Source organism: Dasypus novemcinctus, chromosome 24, assembly GCF_030445035.2.
Source record: "Dasypus novemcinctus isolate mDasNov1 chromosome 24, mDasNov1.1.hap2, whole genome shotgun sequence".
NCBI lineage: Eukaryota > Metazoa > Chordata > Mammalia > Cingulata > Dasypodidae > Dasypus > Dasypus novemcinctus.
Genome location: NC_080696.1, coordinates 49,464,093 through 49,486,895, shown reverse-complemented (window position 1 = coordinate 49,486,895; position 22,803 = coordinate 49,464,093). Strand labels below are relative to the sequence as shown.

At 52.1% G+C, this 22,803-nt stretch overlaps 2 protein-coding genes across 12 annotated transcripts in view; one reads left to right on the top strand and one right to left on the bottom strand.

Annotated features, from left to right (window-relative positions):
• The window catches only part of ZNF335 (zinc finger protein 335), a 29,162-nt gene extending 19,529 nt beyond the window's left edge, over window positions 1-9,633 (top strand). For 3 of the 6 annotated variants that reach the window (XM_004469877.5, XM_004469876.5, XM_004469875.5), the window contains 12 exons: window positions 542-774; window positions 2,174-2,267; window positions 2,372-2,466; window positions 5,160-5,419; window positions 6,433-6,544; window positions 6,627-7,001; window positions 7,824-7,966; window positions 8,048-8,441; window positions 8,527-8,601; window positions 8,765-8,848; window positions 8,937-9,167; window positions 9,261-9,633. In XM_004469877.5, coding sequence (XP_004469934.2) covers window positions 542-774; window positions 2,174-2,267; window positions 2,372-2,466; window positions 5,160-5,419; window positions 6,433-6,544; window positions 6,627-7,001; window positions 7,824-7,966; window positions 8,048-8,441; window positions 8,527-8,601; window positions 8,765-8,848; window positions 8,937-9,167; window positions 9,261-9,377 — 2,213 coding nt within the window. In that variant the 3' untranslated portion in view covers window positions 9,378-9,633. The remainder of the gene's footprint in view (window positions 1-541; window positions 775-2,173; window positions 2,268-2,371; window positions 2,467-5,159; window positions 5,420-6,432; window positions 6,545-6,626; window positions 7,002-7,823; window positions 7,967-8,047; window positions 8,442-8,526; window positions 8,602-8,764; window positions 8,849-8,936; window positions 9,168-9,260) is intronic. The other 3 variants (XM_004469880.5, XM_004469879.5, XM_004469878.5) reach the window with 3 other exon arrangements.
• PCIF1 (phosphorylated CTD interacting factor 1) lies at window positions 7,038-21,809 on the bottom strand. Of its 6 annotated transcripts, XM_058287151.2 has the most exons (20): window positions 21,330-21,458; window positions 20,768-20,841; window positions 20,167-20,250; window positions 19,968-20,056; window positions 19,423-19,600; window positions 17,914-18,056; window positions 17,696-17,820; window positions 16,477-16,614; window positions 16,152-16,282; window positions 15,866-16,020; window positions 15,040-15,187; window positions 14,864-14,947; window positions 14,477-14,576; window positions 13,250-13,412; window positions 12,476-12,648; window positions 12,236-12,322; window positions 11,967-12,151; window positions 11,201-11,294; window positions 10,935-11,110; window positions 7,038-10,830 (listed from the first exon to the last, which is right to left on the bottom strand). In XM_058287151.2, the coding sequence occupies exons 6-20, from the start codon at window positions 18,035-18,037 to the stop codon at window positions 10,605-10,607; spliced, it is 2,109 nt and encodes a 702-aa protein (XP_058143134.1). In that variant the 5' UTR covers window positions 18,038-18,056; window positions 19,423-19,600; window positions 19,968-20,056; window positions 20,167-20,250; window positions 20,768-20,841; window positions 21,330-21,458; the 3' UTR covers window positions 7,038-10,604. The 6 variants fall into 6 exon arrangements, with proteins under 6 accessions (XP_058143134.1, XP_058143136.1, XP_058143133.1 ...); XM_058287153.2 differs by lacking the exon at window positions 20,768-20,841 and having other exon boundaries at window positions 21,330-21,451; XM_058287150.2 differs by lacking the exons at window positions 19,968-20,056; window positions 20,167-20,250 and having other exon boundaries at window positions 21,330-21,451.
• Window positions 21,810-22,803: the final 994 nt, after the last annotated feature.

Below are 22,803 nucleotides of genomic sequence, written 5' to 3'. Positions count from 1 at the left end.
TTTGAGTGACCTTGGGCTAGCCACTTCCCCTCTTTGAGCCTCAGATTCCTTAGCTGCAAAATAAGAAAATGATAAGTATCTACCATATGGTTTTAGGAAGGTTAGAAAACTTCCATTTGTTTCCTGAGCCTGGTCTGTATTCTGGGTGCTAGGGCTAGAAATGGCTCTTACACAGGCCTTGGCCTCAGGTGATGGAGCGGAAGTCTTGGCCCATGGAAAGATGCATAACAAAAGTTGGTCCTTTCTCTTCTTTGGTGCCCATCCCCACTAAGGAGAGATTCCTGTCTAGTGGGACAGGTGAGAAGGAAAGCTGGTTCCCAAGAGGGGTATGGTGTCATGTGACCTTGAAAAGAGTACAGAGTGTGGATCTGATCAATGTCTGTCCTGGTCCTGCCACAGTGGACAGTGGCTTGTATTTGCTGAGCATGGGAATGACTCATTGGGAGTGAACTATTGGGGAGGTCCTTGGGGCCATGGAAAACTTCCTGAAGGGTAGCACAGGGTATGGGTAGGTGCAAGCATCCTCCATGTGTGCTTCCAGGGGCCAAGCCCTTTGCCTGTGAGTACTGCCACTTCAGCACGCGTCACAAGAAGAACCTGCGCCTTCACGTACGATGCCGACATGCAAGCAGCTTTGAGGAATGGGGGCGGCGCCACCCTGAGGAGCCCCCCTCCCGCCGTCGCCCCTTCTTCTCTCTGCAGCAGATTGAGTTGCTGAAGCAGCAGCATAGTGCAGCCCCTGGGCCACCTGTCAGCTCCCCAGGACCTCCTGAGGTAAGCTCAGCCAAGTGGGTAGCAGCAGAGAGAAGCAGCTTGGGGACATGGGCCACGATGACAGTGTAATGTCAACTCTCTCAGCCTCAGCACTGTTGTTTGCACAGTGGTCCAACAATAATGATCCAGGGAAGCGGACTTGGCCCAATGGATAGGACGTCTGTCTACCACATGGGAGGTCTGTGGTTCAAACCCCAGGCCTCATTGACCTGTGTGGAGCTGGCCCATGCGCAGTGCTGATGCGCACAAGGAGTGCCATGCCACGCAGGGGTGTCTCTCACATAAGGATGCCCCATGCGCAAGGGGTGCGCCCCGTAAGGAGAGCCGCCCAGCACGAAAGAAAGTGCAGCTTGCCCAAGAATGGTGCCCCACACACATAGAGCTGATGCTGCAAGATGATGCAACTAAAAGAGACACAGATTCCCGTGCCGCTGATAAGGATAGAAGCAGTCACAGAAGAACATGCAGTAAATGGACGAGAGAGCCGACAATGGGGGGGGGGGGGGAGAAATAAATAAAAAATCTTTTTAAAAAAAAACAGTAATGATCCCTGCTCTCAGCCATGGTAAAGATAAGCTGAGGTCATGGATACACCAGTCCTAAGCTCAGAGTAAGGTGGCTTTTAGGTGCTAGTAATAGGGAGCGGACTTACCAGTAGCTTAATCAGGATAGTAGCTTATTATTGTTTCATATGAAAGAAGCCCAAAGGTCAGCATTCCAGGGATGATGTGGCAGCTCCATGATCATCAGGGACCAAGCTCTCTGACATTTTTGCTCAGCTATCCTGTGCTTCTATCTTCATGTTTGCCTCATGGTCCAGAATGGCATCAGAAGCTCCACATGTCCCAATCTCATCCCATAGGAGGAAGGGATGGACGAAAGGCAAAAAAAAGATGCCTACCATCTTGCCATCGGTCTCTCTTCTTTATGAACTTATGAACTATGAGAAGTTTCTGCTTAGCCATATGGCCACACTTTTATCTAGCCTAGTCACAAGGGAGACCCCCCAGGTGAAATTCAAAGTTCTTTTGGCAAGATAGAAGAGGGGAGAATAGATTCAGAGTAGGCAGTTAGTGGCCTTTGCCACCTGTGAGTTCTTGCTGTAGCCCTGGAAAGATGGAGCACAGCTGTGCTGGAAGAACACAGGTGCTGGAGTCAGGCAGATGTGGGTTGAAGTCCCAGCTCTGCCGTTTACCACCTGCAGGATCTCAGGCAAATCACTTCATCTCTCTGAGCCTGTCTATTCATCTGTAGCATGGAGCTAGTCAATATTTTCTTTTAAATGGTGGTTGAAACAAGCTACCAACAGATAAAAATAGCCAGATACTCAGGAGGTGCTGAGTCTGCACTTTAATATGAGCCACCCCCTCTCAGGTTTGGTCATATCCCCATCCCACAGATTCTGCCAGATGCAACGCCTTTCCAGGCCCCCCAGGCACACCCACTGCTCTGTTCTGACACCCTGGGCAGCGCCACTATCATCTACCAGCAGGGTGAGTCCTGTGGCAGGGTGGGGTCTCAAGGAGCTGGGCAGAGTAAGGGTTGGGGGGGGGCAGTTTTCCAGCCCTTTCTGAGGCCCAGATCCTACCCCACACAGGAGCTGAGGAGTCCACTGCAATGGCCACGCAGACGGCCTTGGATCTGCTGCTGAACATGAGCACGCAGCGGGAGCTGGGGGGCACTGCCCTGCAGGTGAGCTGCGCAGGACCTCCTCCCCTGCCCAGCTAGCAGGAGTGAATAAGACACACCCCACCCTCAGCCAGCTCCCAGTCAGTGGGGGAAACGGATCCACATAGAGAGGAGCAGGGTGGCCCCAGTCAGAGAACCTCCCACTCCACTCTAGAATTGCTGGCCACCTGCTGTGCTGAGAAAGAAGCACTGCTTCTGTGGCTTTCGGGGCCCACTTTTGTTTGGTTTTCCTCCTAGCTCTGTGGCCATTCTGCACCTGTGGGTATTCCCCCAGGGGTCAAGCCAAATGTCCTCCTTCCTACAATCCATGACTCCTAAGGTTCCGTTTAGCCACCATGGCCTTGGCACGTTAACCTCCAGCCCACCACATTCTCTACGGAGTTTTATTGGCTGTACTTCTTCCCCTACTCCACCCAGTTGCTTATTTTCTTGCCGTCCCTGCACATCCAGCCTATCTCCAAGGCAGAGAGAATTTTATTAGCATCTCTTTTGTCCCAGTCTCATGAAAAGATACCCAGTTTGTGTTTGAGATTATAAATTCTAAGAACTTGGAGTAGTAATATGGTGCCGGGGTCTGGGAAACTCTTTGGAAGAGAGAGAAACTGGCCTTGGGCCTAGAAATCTTTATAGGATCTGATTCGTGGCATTAGGGCATGTATAGAAGTTTTACAGTCTTAGATCATTAAATGTGTTGGTCTTATATAGTTTTTGCATTTGGTATCATACCTTGAAAGATATGATTCCCCCTCCAACTCCCCAAGATTGTAGAAATACTCAATTGTATTTTCTTCTTAGTTTTTCATTTTTTACACTTAAATCTTTATGCACCTGGAATTGGCTTTTGGTGTATATAGGAAGTGTTGTCTAGTGCTGCATAGAGAATAATCTCATCTTCCCAGGTGGTTTGAAATTGCCCCTTTATCATACGCTAGTTTCCCACATGTATAAGAGTCTGTTTCTAGACTTTTCAGTATAGATCTGTCTGCCTGTTCTCATGCAATATCTTGCTGATTTTTGTTTTTCTGGTTGTAAAAGCATGTGCTTGTTTAAAAAAGAAGAAGAAATGTTCAATGCATAAGTCGAAAGCCCTTAGCATTCCTCCCCTGCCCTCAGGGAATCCCTGTTGGCATATTAAGAAGCAGTCCCAAGTGCACTAGCACATAGACCTTCAATTCCTTGTGAAAATGGGGTCACGGCATTCATTCTCATTGACAGCCTGACTTTCTGTCATGCAACAGTGTGCAATGCACATGTTGCTGGCACAGAGACAGGTTTCCTCATTCTTAGCCATCTCTGTATCACTTCTCCACGTCACTCATCACATAGATGTTCTAAAGTTTATTCCGGCAGTCCTTTATTGATTGACTTATTCCCAGGTTTTCATTAATTCAAGCACTGCTTTAGTGCACACGTATTTTAAGTGCTTCTAGACACTTTTAGCTGGGGAAAACAAACCTCCTAGCAGTAAAATTGGAGAGCCAGAGGATATGAAGCCTTATAAAAGAATACACTGATTTATGTGACCACCACCAACGGATGTTTCTCTATATCCTTTACAACACTGGCTATGATCAGCCTTTGTAAATCTGCCAGTCTAATAGAGGTATAATTCATGGTCTTTATTTATCATTCTGTGATTATACATGAACTTTATGTTCAGAGGCCATTTTGATTGCTTCTCTGAATTACCTGTTTGTGTCCCAGATCTATTTTTCTATTAAAATTGTTAGTCCTTTTGTTAATTGCTTTACAAGAGCTCTTTTCACCTTTTCTCTGTCATGAGTTGTTAAATATTGCTTTCAATTTTTATTTTTTTATGTTACTTTTTTTACAGATGTTATAGTTTTACAGAAAAATCATGCATAAAATACAGGGTTTCCATATTTCCCCCGTTATTAACATCTTTCTTTAGTGTGGTACATTTGTTAAAATTCACGAAAGAACGTTTTTATAAATATACTATTGACTAGTCCGTCATTTACAATAGGGTTTAGTTTTTATTCTACTTACATATGTACAATCTAAACTTTCTCTTTTGACCACATAAATTATATATGTTTTTTTTACTTTGTTTATTTGGTTTATTTTGCTGTAGGCTTTATCACCTTTTTCTGTCATGATTAGAGAAATCTTCCAACCACAGATTATAAAAATACATTTTCTTTTAATATATTCAGTTTTATTAAATTTCAGTCTTTAATGAAGTGGACTTTGGAGTAAGATGTGAGATGGAGTGCTAACTTTATCTTCTTTTCTTAAAATAATATGCCATTTGTCTTTCTACCCCTGTGTTTCTTAACCTTGAAATTATTGATATTTGGAGCCAGATAATTCTTTATTTGAGGATGGGGCTATTCTTGTGCACTGTGGGACGTTTCGCCTCATCCTTGGGCTCTGCCCACTAGATGCAGTAGCATCCTTTTCCCAAGTTGTGACAACCCAAAATGTTTCCATGCATTTCCATTTGTGCCGTGGGGGTGGCAGAATCACTACCCTGTTCTTGTGAAGTCTGTTTGCAATTGCCGGGTGGGATTTGGAAAGCCAGAGTGTGTTTTAGAAAGAATTTGGATTATGCAGACGAGTGGAGGCACTGGGGCTGGCTGGGGCATGGGTGAGGTCTGTGGCAATGAGTTCTAGGTGAGGATCTTCAGCACCAGCACCTTCACCACGGACCCTGCCCCATGGTGCCATTGCAGGTGGCCGTGGTGAAGTCGGAGGATGTGGAAGCAGAGTTGGCATCCCCTGGTGGGCAGCCCTCCCCAGCAGGTGCCACTCCACAGGTGGTCACCCTCCATGTGGCAGAGCCAGGGGGCAGTGTGGCAGCTGAGGGCCAGCTAGGCCCCCCTGACCTACAGCAGATCACCCTGGCGCCTGGTGCATTCAGTGGGGCTGGCTACAGTGTCATCACAGCACCCCCTATGGAGGAGGGGACATCAGTTCCTGGCACACCTTACAGGTGAGACCTGTGGCCTGCAAGTCCCCCTTCAGCCTTTTATAGTTATGCTGGGGGCAGTCGGATGAGAACCCTGCCCACCCAAATTAACTGGCAGGAGGCAAAAAACCCTGATAAACAAAGTGATTGGGGGAGGGTGGCATATCCATAGGAGGAGAGCTGTTTTTTGACCTTTGCCAGGCATTTGATGCTTATGATCTCGCCTAAACCACTCCCATGAGATCCATGAGGAAATGGACTCAGGTTAAGTAACTTACCTTAGGTCACACGTGTAGTAGGTGAGGATTTGAACTCATGTCCCTTTGGTTCCAGAATCCATGTGCTCTTTCTTCTGGATGATCCCAGAGGTTTCCCCAGTTCTGATATTTGAGCAAGCTAAGGCTCCTTACTCAGCATTTGAGGTGTGGCACCTACACTTGGCTTCCTCTTCGGTGAGCGAGTTTGGGGCAGAAATGTTAATAAGTTCACTGAACCCTTGGGCAGTGAGGAAGCCCTGAATCCAACTACCAAATCGTTGAGCAGACAGGATCAGAGTCCCCGGCTGGTAGCCAGGGCCAGCGCCTGGGCAGGCCAGTCTCTCAGCATCTGCCTCTGTTCTTGGGCTGTAGGTCATGTGTTTGCTTCCCCCACTGGCCCCTGAAGAGCTGGGTCCATAGGGACCACCCCTCTGCCTGCTGCCTGTTGGTCTCCTTCTGTCCCACTTGGCTCGACTTGTCCTGCACCCCTGAGGCTAATTGCCTTGCAGCCCCCCTCACCCCAGTCCCATCAGGGCAGGTGAGGATTATTGCTTTTTGAGCAGGACAATGTATGGGGTGCTTGATAGCCATTTATAGAAGAGGCAGTGGAGGTTCAACCAATAAAGCAGAATCAGGATTCAAACCAGGGTCTTTCCAACCTGAGTCCATCTGTGGTGGCAGTCACCCCTCAGATGATAACTGTGTCTTGGGGCAGGGTGCTTCTGTGGCCCTCCATCCTTTCTTAGAACCCTGCCTTACCCTCCCCTCCCATGCCAACAGTGAGGAGCCCCCCGGAGAGGCAGCCCAGGCCGTGGTGGTGAGTGACACCCTGAAAGAAGCTGGTACCCACTATATTATGGCAGCTGATGGGACCCAGCTGCACCACATTGAGGTGAGGCTCTGGGTAGTAACCCCTTCCCCATTGCCCACCCTACTCGCCTCCCCAGCTCCTCATGCACTCCATCTCTCCACAGCTTACTGCAGATGGCTCCATCTCCTTCCCAAGTTCTGACACCTTGGCATCTGGAGCCAAGTGGCCCTTGCTGCAGTGTGGGGGGCTGCCTCGAGACGGCCCTGAGCCTCCATCTCCAGCCAGGACCAACCGGGTGGGGGACCCCCAGGTCTCTGCCTCCCCACCCCCTGCAGCTAGCAAAGCTCTGGGCCTTGCCGTGCCTCCCTCTCCTCCGTCTGCAGCTACCACAGCATCAAAGAAGTTTTCCTGCAAGATCTGTGCGGAGGCCTTCCTCGGCCGAGCTGAGATGGAGAGTCACAAACGGGCCCACGCTGGCCCTAGTGCCTTCAAGTGCCCCGACTGCCCTTTCAGTGCCCTTCAGTGGCCTGAGGTCCGGGTAGGTCCCCCTGCTGTCACTTATTCAGTCACTCAGTTGTACAACAAACCTTTATTGAGCACCCCCCTCGAGCCAGGTCCTCTGACCACCTCTAGGGTCAGAGGGGACTCAGCCAGGCCCCAGCTCACAGGGACCTCTTGGCCTGGTAGGGAGGCAATGCCAGTGTCCCCGATGTGAACAAAGTGCACGTGGCAGAGAGCACAGACAGACAAGCCATTCAAACTTAGGGTGTTGGGGAAGTGGTCACAGAAGAGGTGATGGTTGAACCAGTCTGCAGGAGCAAAGGCACAGAAGTGTGAAGTCATGATGAGGCTTGTTTTAGGGATATCTGAGGGTGCAGAGGCTGAAGGTTGATGGGAGTGACAGTGCTGAGAAGGCAAGTGGCAGGTTCTGGAGCAGGTTGACAGCCGGGTTTTGGGGATCCCTCTGTTTGCCTGAGGATCTCTTGTGTTCACAGCAGCTCAGTGGAGAGAGCAGGGACTACAGCCCCATCTGCCAGATGAGGCTGAGGCCTTGGTTAGACACAACCAAGAGCCCCAGAACATCAGGAGGGGATGGGACCTTCAGAGGTCCTCTTATCCAACACATATGGGTTACATGTGGGTAGACTTGGAGTCTGAAAATGGGGATGGGATTGTCCAAGTGACCTAAGCATGGAGCTAAGGTCTTTTACTCTCTGTACACAAGCAGCACCAGATTTTGATCTGGTTTGTACAGGGTTTTGGTTTTCCCAAGTCCACTTCACCTGAGGACAGGTTCCTGTGGTGCTCTGTGGGGAGCTGGGTTTTCCTCCCATCTGTCCTGACGCTGCCTCTTCCACAGGCCCATATGGCACAGCACTCTAGCCTGCGGCCCCACCAATGCAGCCAGTGTAGCTTTGCCTCCAAGAACAAGAAGGACTTGCGGCGGCACATGCTGACCCACACCAACGAGAAACCTTTTGCATGCCACCTCTGTGGGCAGCGGTGAGGCCCAGATGGGAGAAGGAGAGGGCGACTGGGCACCTGAGGTTGAACTGCCCCTGAGCCTTCTTCCCTCCTCCTCAGTTTCAATCGTAACGGGCATCTCAAGTTCCACATCCAGCGGCTGCACAGTCCTGATGGGAGGAAGTCAGGGGCCCCTACAGCCCGGACGCCAGCGCAGGCCCCCACCCAGACCATCATCCTGAACAGTGATGAGGAGACCCTGGCCACGCTGCACAGTAAGCTGTCCTGCCTGTGGGCACCCCAGGGGGACACTGGCTTGGACCACTACTGCCCCAGAAGGCACCCTTGGGCTGGGGAGGAGGGTGGCATTTCCTGTCCCTGGAGACCCACGTGTCTTCTCCTCTGCCTAGCTGCACTCCAGTCCAGTCATGGGGTCCTGGGCCCCGAGAGGCTGCAACAGGCACTGGGCCAGGAACACATTATCGTGGCCCAGGAGCAAACAGTGACCAATCAGGTGAGAGCCAGGGCTGGGGACTAGGCTGGCAGGTGGGTGGCGGTGGTATGCAGAGATGAGGCTAGAGCTGGCTTGGCCCTGGCAGGAGGAAGCTACCTACATCCAAGAGATTACCATGCCAGATGGCCAAACAGTGCAGCATCTGGTGACTGACAACCAGGTGAGCCGACTGGCCCCTCCCACCCCCTGCCAAGGATCCACCTTGGGGAGGGACAGTGCTTTCCAGATTCCTCCTCCCCCATCTCCTGTCCCCACTCTGCCTTCCTAGCTAGGCTACTGGCGAGTGGGGCCCCAGCCACCTGCCTTCTGTCCACCTTCTTTAGGTGCAGTATATTATCTCTCAGGATGGAGTCCAGCACCTACTTCCCCAAGAGTATGTCGTGGTCCCTGAGGGCCATCATATCCAGGTAGGCCAGGCCTGGGGCAAGGTGGGGAAGTTGGGGGAGGCTTGCACAGCTCCTGCCAGGGATCACTAGCTTGACTTCCTCTCTCCAGGTACAGGAGGGCCAGATCACACATATCCAGTATGAACAAGGAGCCCCATTCCTTCAGGAGTCCCAGGTAGGGCCCAGGAGGACCAGGTTGTGCTGGAGCTTGAGCAGGGCTCCTGGGCCACATCTCTTTGGCTTGCTTTTTCCTTTCAGATCCAGTATGTGCCTGTGTCCCCAGGCCAACAGCTTGTCACACAGGCCCAGCTTGAGGCTGCAGCACACTCAGCAGTCACAGGTAAGGCTGGACCCTGAGGACCGTGGGGCTGGGGCTCCGAATGATCTCTAGCTCCTGGGGGCTCACGCTATTGCCCTTTCCCCTCCCCGGCAGCGGTGGCCGATGCTGCCATGGCCCAAGCCCAGGGCCTGTTTGGCACAGAGGAGGCAGGACCCGAACACCCTCAGCAGCTGCAGCACCAGGACATCGAGTACGACGTCATCACCCTGACCGATGACTGAGCCCCAAGGGCCCTGTGCAGACCATGGATATTGAGGCCAGCCCTGCTGGGGGTGGGGGTTTGGGCACCCACCTCCCTTCACACCTTGAGTCTCCAGATACTGGACTCAGGGGAGCAGCCACAGGCCCTGGCCAGGACATGCTGGATATCCCAGCCTGCAGGCAGGCTTTGGGAGAGAAATTTATTTTTGTTTGGATGGACTTACTGGCCCCTCAGTCTCAATAAAGGGACCAGAGTCCAGCCCTGGCTAAATTGTTTTATCCACTTGCTGCTACATCCTGAACCTGGCAAACACCTGGGAAGCAGAAGGAAGCAGGAGCCTGTTAGCCCACTGCAGGTGGGTTTGAGTTGGAGGCCACCTAGCCCCACAGTGCACCTTGCTCTTCCTCTGTAAGTATGGTGACTCAGTAGCGGGCAAATTCTTGGGGCAGAGGCCTGTTTGTGGGAGAGATGACAGCTGGTGTGAGTGCCACTGCACCCCATCACACCCTGCTTGATGTGCTGGGCCCTAGAGGGAGCCTCTGCTCCATGGCTGGAGGTCCTGGAGGGCAGGCAGGTACAGCCAGGTATCCATCTGCTTGGAGGCTGAGCCCTGAGATGGCTCAGGCTGCTTTGCTTAAACCTGGACTCGCCACAGCGGCTCCAGGGCCAGCAAGTCTGGCTGTCAGCCTACGCACGGCCGCCAGCCCTCTGCTCCCCAAAGCTATCAGCACACAGCTCTGTGAGAACTTGCGACTTGGAGGCAGATGATGAAGCGCCCTGGGCTGTACAGCCAGGGACCCAACTGGAGGCACACCAAGGCCCTGGGACAGGGTGTGAAGGCCCAGGTGCCATAAGAAGATGAGCCTAGATGGAAAGGGCTATGGTTCCACAAGGAGCTCCAGGTTCTTTAGCCTTCTCTGCCCTCGAGACCCTCACACGTTCTTGGGGGCGTGGTTTCTGTATTTCTTTGTACAAATGAAATAAGACGGCAACAGGATGGTTGGGAGAGGCATTGGGGCGTATTTACAGAGGTCACGGAGTGAGTCTGAAGTGATAAGTTGGGGAGTTTGGGCAGGGAGGGGGAACCCTGGCAAAGCCATAATCTTCCTATGTCACTGGCAGCCTGAGTCCTACTGCCATCTCAGGGAGGCGCCTGGGGTCCACTCTGTCCCAGGAGGCCTGAGTCCCAGCAGTCCATCCCAGCAACCCTGGGGCTCCTCCTCCCACACGGTGTGTTAAGTAGGGTGAGGCTCACGGCTAGGGCCCTGCTCGCGGCCCGAGTCCCGGTCCTTGGCCTCCGAGGAGGAGGATGAGCCAGAGCTGTGGCTGCGACCTGACTGCCGGTAGGCAGTGCTCAGCTCCTGCAGCCTTTCGGGCGTTGGCCCCCACTTGGCAAAGCCAGGATCATTCTGCAGGAAGAGGACAGCTGTGTTGTGGACGGCCTTGTAGTGCATTTCCTCCCTGTGGGGCAAAAGGCAGCTGCTCAAGGCTGGGCTTGGCCTGGCCTCATTGGCCCAGTCTGGCCCAGCCTGGTCCTCCTAGCTCCACCCTCCCTGGGCACCCACTTCTTGCAGACGTGCTGGGAGCCGCTGCGATACTCGTGCTCAAAAGCAGGCAGGACCAGCTGGTGGCGTTTGAAGCGGCTCTGTTCCATGCGGGTGAGCGCCGGGGTCGGGGGTTCCCGCCACTCAGGGATGAACACAATGAAGGACAGGGGCTCCGGTGAACTTTCAAGCAGTTTCTGTGGGAGGGGGGCATGGGATGGATGTCAGGGGCTACCCTCCAGGTGGCTGCCACCCCTGCCTGGCCCTTGTAGCAAGAGTAGACCCACCTCGAAGTGTGAGACCATGGCATCCATGAGCTCCTCACAAAACGGAGGGTTGGCCTCGAAGGAGCCACTCAGCGGGGAGAAGTCCAAGCAGGGCCTGGGGAAAGAGGTGAGCATTCCAAGTCCCATCAAGACCCAGTCCCCAACTAAAAGTTGGTGCCACCTGCAACCCTGGGCAGCCGCACTTAACACTGAGGAGACAACCCTGGTCAGGTCAGAGGCCCACATTCCACCCATCATAGGCATCTCTTTTCTTCCTATACCAGCCTGGGATGAGGCGTAATGTTCTCCATTGAATGAGCAAGGGTAGAGAGGCTCAGTGGCTTGAATGCCCAAGTCTACCCAGCTCGTTAGTAGAGGAGCTGAGGTTCATAAAATCCAGGTCTCACCCCGCTGCTGCCACAGCAGACTGTACCCAGGATTAGGATTTTCCCCTTCTGACAGCCTATCCATCTCTTCCACCTGGAGTCAGTACTATTCTCTCCATTCATCTGTGCTCACCTTCTCCTCCCCCATTATTGCGTAACATCTTCTAGTCTGTGTTACCACTTCTCATTCCAAACCTGAGCTAATTTACTGAGAGAGACGCAGGCCAGGCAGGGATATTACATGACTGCCCACAAGGCCAGAAGAACCCAGACTGCCAGAGGTTAAGAGACACATCCAAGGTCACACAGCTGGTAAATGGTGAAAGCAAGGTCTACACCCCAGACTGCCCAACTCCAAAGCCCTAAAAGTAATGGAAGAAGCTGGCCAACATGGCTCTCACCCACGGGAGCCGAAGTAGCCGTCTGTGTCGGGAAAAGCAGAGCAGTACTGACGGAAGTAGCAGTTGAGGGGCGAAGCGAAGCACTCGAAGCTGACACTGAAGAGCCGGTGGAGGGCCTCAAAGACGTGCACAGGCAGTGACCCCTGCAGTCCTGTCCCCTCGTAGAGGCCCACACCGAACATCATCTGCAGAGTGGCATGGTCAGCATCTGGGGCTGAGCCTCCCTGCTCCCTCCAGGGAGACCTCCCCCTGCAGCTCAAGGCCTATACCTGGTACCGTCGGAGAAGACACCAGACCCGAGGCAGGAACCTCTCAAAGGCAGAGTCATCAATGCAGCTGTAGCGATAAAGGAGCCACTGTGGGACAGAAAGCAGCAATTTCAGCAGTGCTCCCTCACTCCCTCATCACTGGCCTGCTGAGGATTCTGGGTCAAGCAAGATCTCGAGCCCTAACTCCTTCCATCAGCTAGGCCACTCCCATGTGGACACCCACGTCCCCCTAGCTCTTACCAGTTTGCTGAAGTAGTTGCGGCTGACCTTGACCATCTCTCCCTTATAGCGGATGCAGACCACGTTATTCTCCATGTGCATCTCCACACTGGGCATGGGGGGTGCAGACACGGCCAGCCGTACCGGGTAGCAGTACACCAGGCGGGGCTCTACCTCGGGGGCCTCCACCTCCTCTGTGGGTAGGGCAGCAGTGAGGGCTGGCCTGCCCGGCTGCCCTCTCCCACCCTTGCTCATTTTCACCCTTGACAGCCTCCAGGCCTACATGTGCCAGTGCTGCACATGCCCACTGAATCCCCCCAAACCTTCCACACATGAGTAAACTAGCTCAAAGGCTCAGTAACAAAGGATACAAAAAATCAAAAAAGGAAAAAAAAAACACCAGGCTATCAACAGGGGCAAGAACTGGTGACCTATGGCCCCCTGCTGCCATCCCTCAGCCTGGTGGGTGAGCAGGCCTGGGTCTGGAGCCTTGCTACCAGGCAGGATGCCAGAAGTCCACTGCCTTCATCCTAACAGCACCTTATTTAGGGATCTTTCTCCACCAATTTGTGGCTCTCCCTTCATCATCATTTCTCCCTGGTCCCCAGAGGAGAGCTGAGTCCTCCCAACCAAAGGATACACAGCAGGTTCTGCCCAGAACTAAAGGTCTTTTTACTTATCACTGTTCGGAGAAACCACCCCAAGACCTGAGGCCCAGCCCCTCTTGCTCCTTTACAGCCCGGGATACACAGTTGAGGCCAACACAGCTGGCCCTCCTACCATCCACCCTCCTACCTGGGATGTTGTTTTCCTTGAGGATGGCAAGGTGCTTTTCACGGATACGCTTGACATACTCCAGAGAGATGTGGTAGATCTTGCTGCAGATACCTTCCACAGAGTCCTTGGCTGCGGCTGAGACATGGGGGCCGCACTGCCTCCGCAGGTGTTCCAGGCGATCCTGGGGAGACACTCCTGATCAGGGGTCTGGAGGAAGGCTGAAGGACCACTGGTAGGGGAGGGGCAGGTAATTGTGGAGCTGTTGGATTCCAGCAGTCCTCGTTTTGAAACCTGGCTTTCCTACTTACTGTGTGCACATTCTTTGGCTTCAATGAGTCTTATTTCTCAACTGCCAAGGGAACATGGCAATTTTAATATTAAATGTGACCATTCTCATTAAGGGCTCACCAAGCCCAGCATAGAGTAAGAGTCCAATAAATACCAGCAGTTAATTGTTGGCAGCATACTATGCCAGATCTCATGGTAACTGCTGTGGAAACAGACAAACCAGGCATAGCCCCCAGTTTATGAAGCATTTGCAAGTCTGGGAAGAGAAACTCTAAAAATAGGGGTTCTTTGATCATTGCAGATTTAAAATTTAAGCTTTCAGCTATTTGCAAGGTGACTGCATGGATTTGTAATTTTGCTAATCACGTGTGAAACTGAGGAGTGAAATTGAGTCACTCTGGCTAGTGCATACACCTACCTTTGTCACACTCTACGTGTCAAGTACACAGTTACTACTGTGAAGTATCAAACCTTGTCTCTTGTGAAAAATGGCCCTGAAAAGAAAGCCCGTTGCTAGTGCTGGTGGAGAATTTTAGGAAGTGATGGGTTTGGGCTAGAAAACAATTGTTTTGGACACATTAAGAATAGGGAATTTGGTGGTAGCTCTTATCTGTGATATGAACACATACAAGAAAAAGCAATTTGTCAATCTGTTTCCAAAAATCTACTCAAGGGAGATGTTGAACATTATTAGGATGAAAAGGCAGCTGCTTGTGGTGTGTGGCCAAGCATAGAATTTCATTAAAAATCTTAATAGAAAAGTACTTTAGGAGAAAGCCAGGAATCTAAGCAAACATCTCCATATTTGTGAGTCTGGGGACTGCTGAATGTCAAGGTCTGCTGTTGTGCACAAGAACAAGCTGCTGGGGGAAGCCCTGCCCCAGCTGGATAAGCAGAAAGGACTTTTTGGAAAAGTGGCCACAGAGGCTTCCAACTGGTCTTGCTCAGCCCACTCACCATGTAGTCTTCCTTGGAGGCTGAGTGGTCCTTCCGCAACCAGCTGAAAGTGTCTTCCACGTTCCACTTGACCACCTTTCTGCTGTCAGGGGATGCACTCCTGCCAGTTGAGGATGGGAGAAGCAGGTGGCTCAGCCCTCTACAGGGGCTGGCTGGTAAGGTGTGCCACCCAACTCCCTCTCCCCCCAGTTCCACATCTGCTGGCCTCTAGGGTGCACAGGACAATCAACCCCTTGACTTACACCACAGCCCTTGCTCTGTCTTTAGGAGCTGGCCCCACTTGTGCCACCAAGAGCAACGGCAGAGCCCTGAGAGTGGGCCAGATGGCCTACAACCCCATTCTTGTCACAGACCCATCTTGCTTTGGGCAGGAGGAGAGAGCCAAACCTGGATTCGATGAGTCGCCTGGCAGCCTCTGCATATTTAAAGAGCAGGCGCTTGGCTTCCTCCCGGAACTTGATTCTGGATAACCTGGGTTAGAGTCGGCAGGGTTAAGAGCCCTTCTCCACATAACTGGGCACTAATCAAATGACCCAAGGGTCCTTCCCTGCTGGGGGCTGTACCTGATGGGAATGTCATTCATGATTTCACGAAACATGGAAGGTGACACGACTGGTTCACAGTTGCTCGGCAATAGGGGATCAGATCCTTTGTCTACCACCTTGCGCTCCAGCATCCAGCGGTTAAAAGATTCCCGAGGAGGCTCAATCCCTGCAGGACAGGAGAGCTGATGAAGGTCCAGATTTAGGCAACACAGTTGCTCTTCGGACCTGGTACACAGGAGGCATCATGACGGCCATTGGAGGTACAGGAGTAAATAAGACATGGGCCCTGTTCTTTCAGAAGCTCACATTCTAGGACTTATTTCCCAAAGCATATTCTGAGAATCACTAGTTTATTTTTTAGAATAATGTTAATAAGGGCTCCACAGGGTAAAGAAAGGAGGAGGGAGCTCTACCTTTCAGCAGTTAAGCAGGTTAATTTACTTACTGTAAATAATAAAAGCTGCAGTTTACTGAATAACTCACCCCTTGCATTTACTCCATGTAATAACCCTGGTTTTGATGCCTTTTGACAGATGTATAAGAGGGCTTATACAGTGCCAAGCATGTGATAAGCACTAAGGCAGTGTTAATCTTGTTATTGATCCCAGCCACCCTTATATGAGTAGTTGTTACTATTACCCCTGTGTTACAGATGAGAAAACCAACGTGCAAAGAGATTGAGATGAGCCCCAAATCACAGAGCCAGCAGTTAGTGGAGCTGGGGCTCCCACCACGTGTACTGCCTTCCAAGTGCATGCTCTTCACCAAGCTCCACTGCGCCATCCTCAAGCCCACCCAGCCACCCCCCAGCTCTTGGTAAAGTGGAGGCCCAGGAGACAGCTACCCTCTCGCTGCTGGCACAGCTCCCGGTAGTGCTGCCGAAGCTTCAGGATGAGCTGGGAGCGGAGCAGCTCTACTTCAGGATGTGGGGGCAGCACCTCTGAAGGACCCCGGTGCTTGATGACAGCGTTGGTCTGGATGTCCAGATCCCAGTACACCCTTGCAGCACAGATAGGAACAATGAGAAAGGAGGAGAAGGGGAGGGAGAGGTGCCCTGCCCACCACCACTACCCCACAATTCGACAGGCTGGCCATCGTGGGTGTCCCCAAGCCAATCAGCAAGGACTCACTCGGTGGGTCGCAAGAGAGCTGCCTGCTGTTTATCTTCAGAGGATGTACCCCACATTTTCAGTGTTGGCGTTCCTGGAACACTGGGAGAGCTGGGCACTGACTGGGCCATGGGTGTCAGAGGGATTTCAATCTGGAGCAAAAGAGTCAAAGAAGCATCAGGTTGGGAAGTTTAGCTAACAGGCTCCAATGTTTTGAGAACCTAGTGAGCTGAGTCCCAAGACCCCCTCCTGACCAACATGCCGAGGCCCAGCCCTTACAAGGAACCTGCTGGCTGGCTGCCCGAGCTGGCCACTTACCAGCCAGTTCCTGAAAGCACTCACTCACCTTGGGCTTCTTCACACCATTGCCGCTTGGCTGCTCTTCCGAGAGCTGCCGTTTTCTAGGCTTGTTCTCAGCCGGAGGAGTTTCCACCAAGCTTGAGTCTTGGGGCAGTGGGGTCGCATTCAGCCCCAAAGGGTCTGACTGGTGGAAGGAGACCAACAGAGTTACAACCAGGGCCGTGGCCTGGGAGTCCCAGGACCGAGAAATCCTGATGCCCTCCCACCCTCTGCTCCTTGAGAAGATCAGAGGGGGCTGATGCAGGCAGACAACATGACCTCAAGCAGGGAGCCCAGGCTCCACCCCTGCCTGCCTCTTGCCATCTATGACCTTGAGCAAGTTACTGCCCTTCCTATTTCCCTCCCCTTCAAAACGTCCATGCTAAGCCCTCTCTCACCCTAGAGAAGATTACTCAATCTGTGAACACAACTTGCTTAACATATCTGGCACTGGACCAGTGCTAGGTTTGCTAGGTTTTTTTCCCTTACGAACCAGAATGAAATCAAGAAATGCTTATGGTTTAAAAAGCAAGGCCCCCGTGGTTAGAATTCCTTTGGTGACATCAAGAATACGAGTGTGGTGGTGAACAATGGGGCCCTGAAGTCTCATCGAGGTACAAACCCTGCTCTGCCTCTTACTAACCGTGAGGTCTTGGCCTAGCCATCTCCCCCCGGCCTCAGTTTCTTCACCTGTAAAAAGTTTCTTCACAAGTGCCTTGATTGTGCCCAGAGAGAAGGGTCCCAAAGCCCTGATTCCTGCTTGATCACAGACATTGCAGCTCCTGGAATTGTTCTTCTCTTCTCTTACCACTTTCACCTAGCTAACCTTACCGCTAATTCAGAGAAGCTTTTCCTGCTACGCTCCCTTCCCAGACCAGGTCAGGGCCCCATATATACTATTCTTTTGTTAAGTGCCACCACTGTAATCCCATTGTTAACTGAGTATTTATTCAATGCTGTCTTCCTCCAGGGAGCCCCAGGAGACCAGAGACCATGTCTATCTTGTTCACAGCTGCATCACTGACACAATGCAGTCACACACTATCATAATCATCTGTTCACTTGTCAGTCTCCTATTTGATTATAGGTTCTACGAGGGCAGGGACTGTATGCCTTGCTTGTCGTATCCCCAGGACAAAGGCACATAAAGAGCTGCTCAGAGTACCTTTGGGGAAAGTCCAGATGCCAGAGGCTGCCCTGAGACCCCTTCCCTGGCTAACACTCACAATCACGTCATGCTGGCCCAGCACAGGCATCTCCCACAGCGATTGGTTGGTGAATCGGTTGAAATAGTAGGGACGGTTCTCCCTCCTGCTCCAGCACTTCTCCCAGCCTGCATGCACCAGCTCCTCTGCAAACAAGCATGGAGCCCCTCCTGGGTCAGAGTTGTTCCTAGGGTGCCCTTGCTCCCCCTGCCACTCCCACCACTGCCCCCAGCCAGTACCTGGGAGGTCCTGCACCAGGCGGATGGGCTTTGGAGAACAAGGCTGGCTCTGATTGGATGTGCCCGGGGAGTGACTCAGCAGGGATGCCTCCTCCTGGGGGCTGCCGTGATTCTCATTGGCCATCTCAGCACCCACACGGGACCTGCCATATAGAGGACCAAAGGTTGTCAGGGCCAGCAAGGCATGGTGGTCAGCTCCACCCAGCACCCACCAATTATAGTCCACCAAAGGCCCCAAGGACCACCCACAGATGGGGAGAAACCAATCCAGTCCTGTCGTTTAGGGCAAGCATGGTACCACAAAAGGAGCTCTGGGGTATAAGCTGCTGTTCATTCCACAATAAAGTGGGTACCCTCCTGCTGCTTCTTCCACCCAGAATACCCTTTCCCAGTTCACTGCCTGGCTTGCCATGAGGCTTACCTTCTCCAGGAAACCTTCCTTGACTTCCCCCTTGCTAAGTGGTCAGAATTCCTCCTCAGAGCCATGAACACCTCTGGTTCATTAAGGTGGTCTGGTTATCAATCTGGTTACAAACTCCCCATTTTACTGTCAGAATTCCCTAAGTTAGGAATTGGATCCAATTCAGTTCTCTCCAGTGCTCTGCATGGTACCTGGCTCCCATAGGAGCTCAGTTCACTCTGCAAATTATTTACAGAGCATCAAGAGTGGCAAACAAGACAGAACAGGGCCTGCCCTTAAGAAACTATTCTGCAAGAAACTATATACTTTTACAAGGACAAGTAAATCCTCTTCTGCTCTGCTCCCTTCTAGTAAAATTTAACTGGAACCAAGCCCAGCTGGGGAATCTATCTGGTTGCCCCAGGATACACTACAGGGCAGGAAGCAATCTGTCACTAAAAGAATCAGTGGGACAGAAAAGGAATACATAATTCAGTCCCTCCTAATCCCCCAGGGAAAATTTATTTGGAACACAAGAAAAGTCAAATCCTGCAGATTTGTATTCCCTACCACCCCCTCCCAAAGCACAAGCTTCAAAGGCCTGAGGGTGCTGGACAGGGGTCCACAGGAGATGGGATTGCTGAAGCTAAAGCTATTTTCAGTATGTCATAACACCCAAAAGAAATCAAGCATTTATCCACAATAAGACCACAAAGGCGAGTTTAAACATCAATTAACTTTGCTTGCTGAAACTTTATCAACTCAGTGTGGTCACACTGGTTATCTCATGCTGATCAGCTCTGATTGCCTGTTGACGACATCATAGGAATCATTGGGACAGTGACTTTATTTTACACTCAGTTATAGATGTCTTCATTAATTTAGAAAGGGAAAAATAATGGTTACTTCACTGGTACAGTTTGGCAAATAAAAGTGCAGGAGGCAACAGGTAATATATACAACAAAAGGAAGCCTTAACAAAAAAGTGTTGAACCACTGATCAAGGGGAGAAAAAGCTGTGGCTGCCACGGTTCTCTGGGGAGGGAATCCCGGTGCTTTGGGGGCTGAGTCCATGGATTTCAAGGATGAACGAGGTCCCTCTCTCTCACCCTCAGGGGTCTGCAACGCTAGCATGAGAGGGTTTTCTTCTCTGGCAGGACGGACCCCCACGTCACAGGGTCCCACAGAGGAAGGAGGGAGGTCTGCCTGCAGGAAGATTCCGCACAGGTGGGTGGGCTGGTCAGCAGTGTAGTGAACGGGGCCCCAGGGGGTTCCTTGTGTCAGCAGCTGGAGAGCAAACAGAGAGAGAGTTCAGGGACTTGTGAAATGCTGCAGGACAGGGACAATGGCAAGGGCACAGAGCAAGCCTGGAAGCCCCAGGACAGGGCAGCACAGACTAAGGGGGGTTAGCCTGGGGACCCAGGGGATGAAAATTATACTTTTCAATCTTCCCAACTAACAGGGCAGGCTTCACAGGCATGCAGTATGAGCGGTCTCACGGAAAGGACCCTGAATTTGGTGTAATGCTCTGCTGTCACCATTTTGAAATTCCTTTTTTTTTTAATCTTGAAATTCTTACTTTTTTTTTTAACAGGGGACCCCACATTTTCATCTTACAATGGGTACTGCAAATTGTGTGGCCGGTTGTGCCCACCAAAAAACCCGGAGAAAAGTGAACAAGCATCCACATCAGAGATCTGGGGGGCAGTCAGCACCAAGCCACCCACGGCAAGTGAATCATGTCTTAAAAACAAAACAAACAAAAAACACATGCAAACACATTGTATAACACATCTTGTTTGTCTTTATTTAAATATATTTTCCCCAAGAAATATTCCGTGATATTGACGCACCAGGTAGATGAACTATCCACCAGCGGCACAAGCAGCACAGCTCAGGGAGGCCAAACGCGGGCAGTGCAGTGTTTCCAAGCCCAGCTGTGTCATCAGTCACCCCGGGGCATGTAAAAAACATTCAGATTCCTGTACCTTATTCCAGATCTTAGGAGTCAGAGATGAAGAAGGGAGCTATACGAAATTTTGTAATTGTTAAACACACCCAAGAGTAAGACTGAGAGATGGGGTCACGACTGATTTTTTCACTTTACGGCGTTTGAAAATTTTACCCATTTTTTTTTTTACGAATAAAAATAAAAAGTTTTAATTCCTCAGGTGGTCTGGGTACAGCAAATCTGTGGCCGAAGCTCTGGGGTTGAACAGACCCAGGTTCCTGATTTTTTGCTTCCCGACTTACAAACAGGAATGCCTTAAGCTCTCCGGTCTCTCTCTAAGTGTAGTCTAGTATTTTGTCCACACTAAGTAAGTAAAAGCTACTATCTTTAAGGTAACGTTTTATTTATCCTGTAGCTTCCCGATCCCCACGCACACCACAGTTCAAGTTGTGCAGAGCAATTTAAGAATAAACAACTGTAACTGCGTAACCCGACGAACCCACCAGAAGAAAAAGTCCGATTCCGGGATTGGAGGAAGATGGAGGAGGAGCAGTTCAGGAATGCACCAATGAGAATTCTGCATCCAAATGGGGTGGAGTCAAAGGGTTTCCAAAATGCGCAGGCGCAAGGAGGACCCGCGAAAGCGAGGTGGGGCGGGCTTTAGCGCGCGTGCACCTCCCCTTCCCCCCAACTCCGGCGGGGGCGGGCTGTTTGGCACGCGCGCGCGCGCACCGGCCTATCTCCTGGGCTCCGCCCCCCGCCCCGCCGCGCGCTCCCGCCCCCGGGCTGAGGCGACTCAGAGTCGGAGCCCGACACAAAGGCGGTGGCGGCGGCAGCAGCGGAGGAGCTCTGGAGGCCGCTCCACCCGCGCTCTCGAGGCCTAACTCCCTCACCCTGGCCGCCGGCCTAGCCACCCATCAGCGGGCCTAAGATGGCGGCGGCGACAGAGACCGGGCAAGCGGCAACCCCGAGCGGAAAGCGCCGGAGGGGCTGCCGCCGCCCGGCCTCGAATCCCCGGACGCCGGCGCGGCTCGCGGCGGGACCGTGGCTTCCCGGGGCTCTTACCTGCCTGGAGCGGACTCGAGGGGACGCGACTACACGTTCTGCTCGGCCGCCCGTTTAGCCGCCTCCGCCTCGCCCTCCCCAGCGCCGCTGCCGCCATCTTGTGTCCCGGGCCGGGACTCCGTGCTGCGCATGCGCCGACACCGCCTCTGAGGGACCTCGCCGCGGTCGCGCCGCCATCTTGAGTGTGGCAGGATCTGCTGGCTCCTCAGATTTTACATGCTTTCGGCGCCTTTCTCTTTCTCCCATTCTACCCTGCGGCCCTGAGAAGATGGGGAATAACTTTGCGGGCCCCGGAGTATGTATTGACAGAGGAACGAAAACATATACATCCCCGGCTCAGTTTCTCCAGCGAGCACACCACAGGGTCAGAGGACCCGAGTGGGCGGTGCGCCGGCAGGGTCGAACTGAGTGTGCGCACCAGGGGTCGCGGGGCTGGTTTGGGAAGCTGCTAGGGGCTCGGGCACATCCTTTGGCCCATCCTCCGACCAGGGGGCGGAGTCCTGGTGACGTAGGCTCTAGACCGACCCCCGGCTTACCCTCTCTGGGCCTCTTACCTGTTGTGTCGGTTGTGTTTCCAGCCATTTCCTGTGTCCGTGGTTCATGCAAATCGATCTTTCTCCCGTAATGAGGCTGCACAAGTTGTAAATGCTCTTGGATAGAAGGAAAAAAAATAGGAGGGACGTAAATAAAGGGGGGTTTTAGGCAAACTAAATGTATCAGAGCGGCTTTTCCAACACTGACATCGTTAGCCATTCAATTCAGAGCCTCACTTTGAGACCTCAAACCGGCCACAAAGGTTTGCAACAGAAGACTTACAAGTGCCCCATGTCTTTGCCACCTGCGGAATACTTTGGTGGGGGCCGGCGGGTGACTCCGGGAAGGCAACTCCACCTCCCTCTGGGTTCCCAACTAAGTAGACCTCCCAGTGGTGCTTTGAGAGAAGGACAAGCTTGCCACCTGTTCAGTGGAGCCTGGGGCTGCTGGTGCCCCAGCGAACGCTGCAGGTGTCAGTCAAAACGGAGGCAGTAGTGTGACTGGTAATCATTAACTAGGATTCTCATCAGTCTGTGTTCAATTCCTGCTCTTCCACCCTAGTCGTGCGGCATTGAAGGAACTATTCAACCTCTTTAAGCTTTACTTTAGTCAAGTGGAAGATAAGTGTTTCGACCTCTTAGAGGTTTTGTGAGGATTGAATGGGATGGTGTGTTTAAAGTCCTTAGCACAGGACCTGGTTGACCTCAAGTACTCACTACATGTTAGCTTTTATCACCACACAGGGTGGTTGATTTGATCCAAGTAGATTTGAGCCTTCCGGAAATATCCTGGCTCCTTGTAGCTACAGTACATGACAGGAAATCAGATGCCTGGGACAGTCTTGATTATGCCTGTTGATCTGGCAAAAATTTTTCTCGTTTCTTTTCTTCAGGAGGCACCAGAGCCAAACCTGGGAGGCAGGCGCTCAACTTCCTGTGCC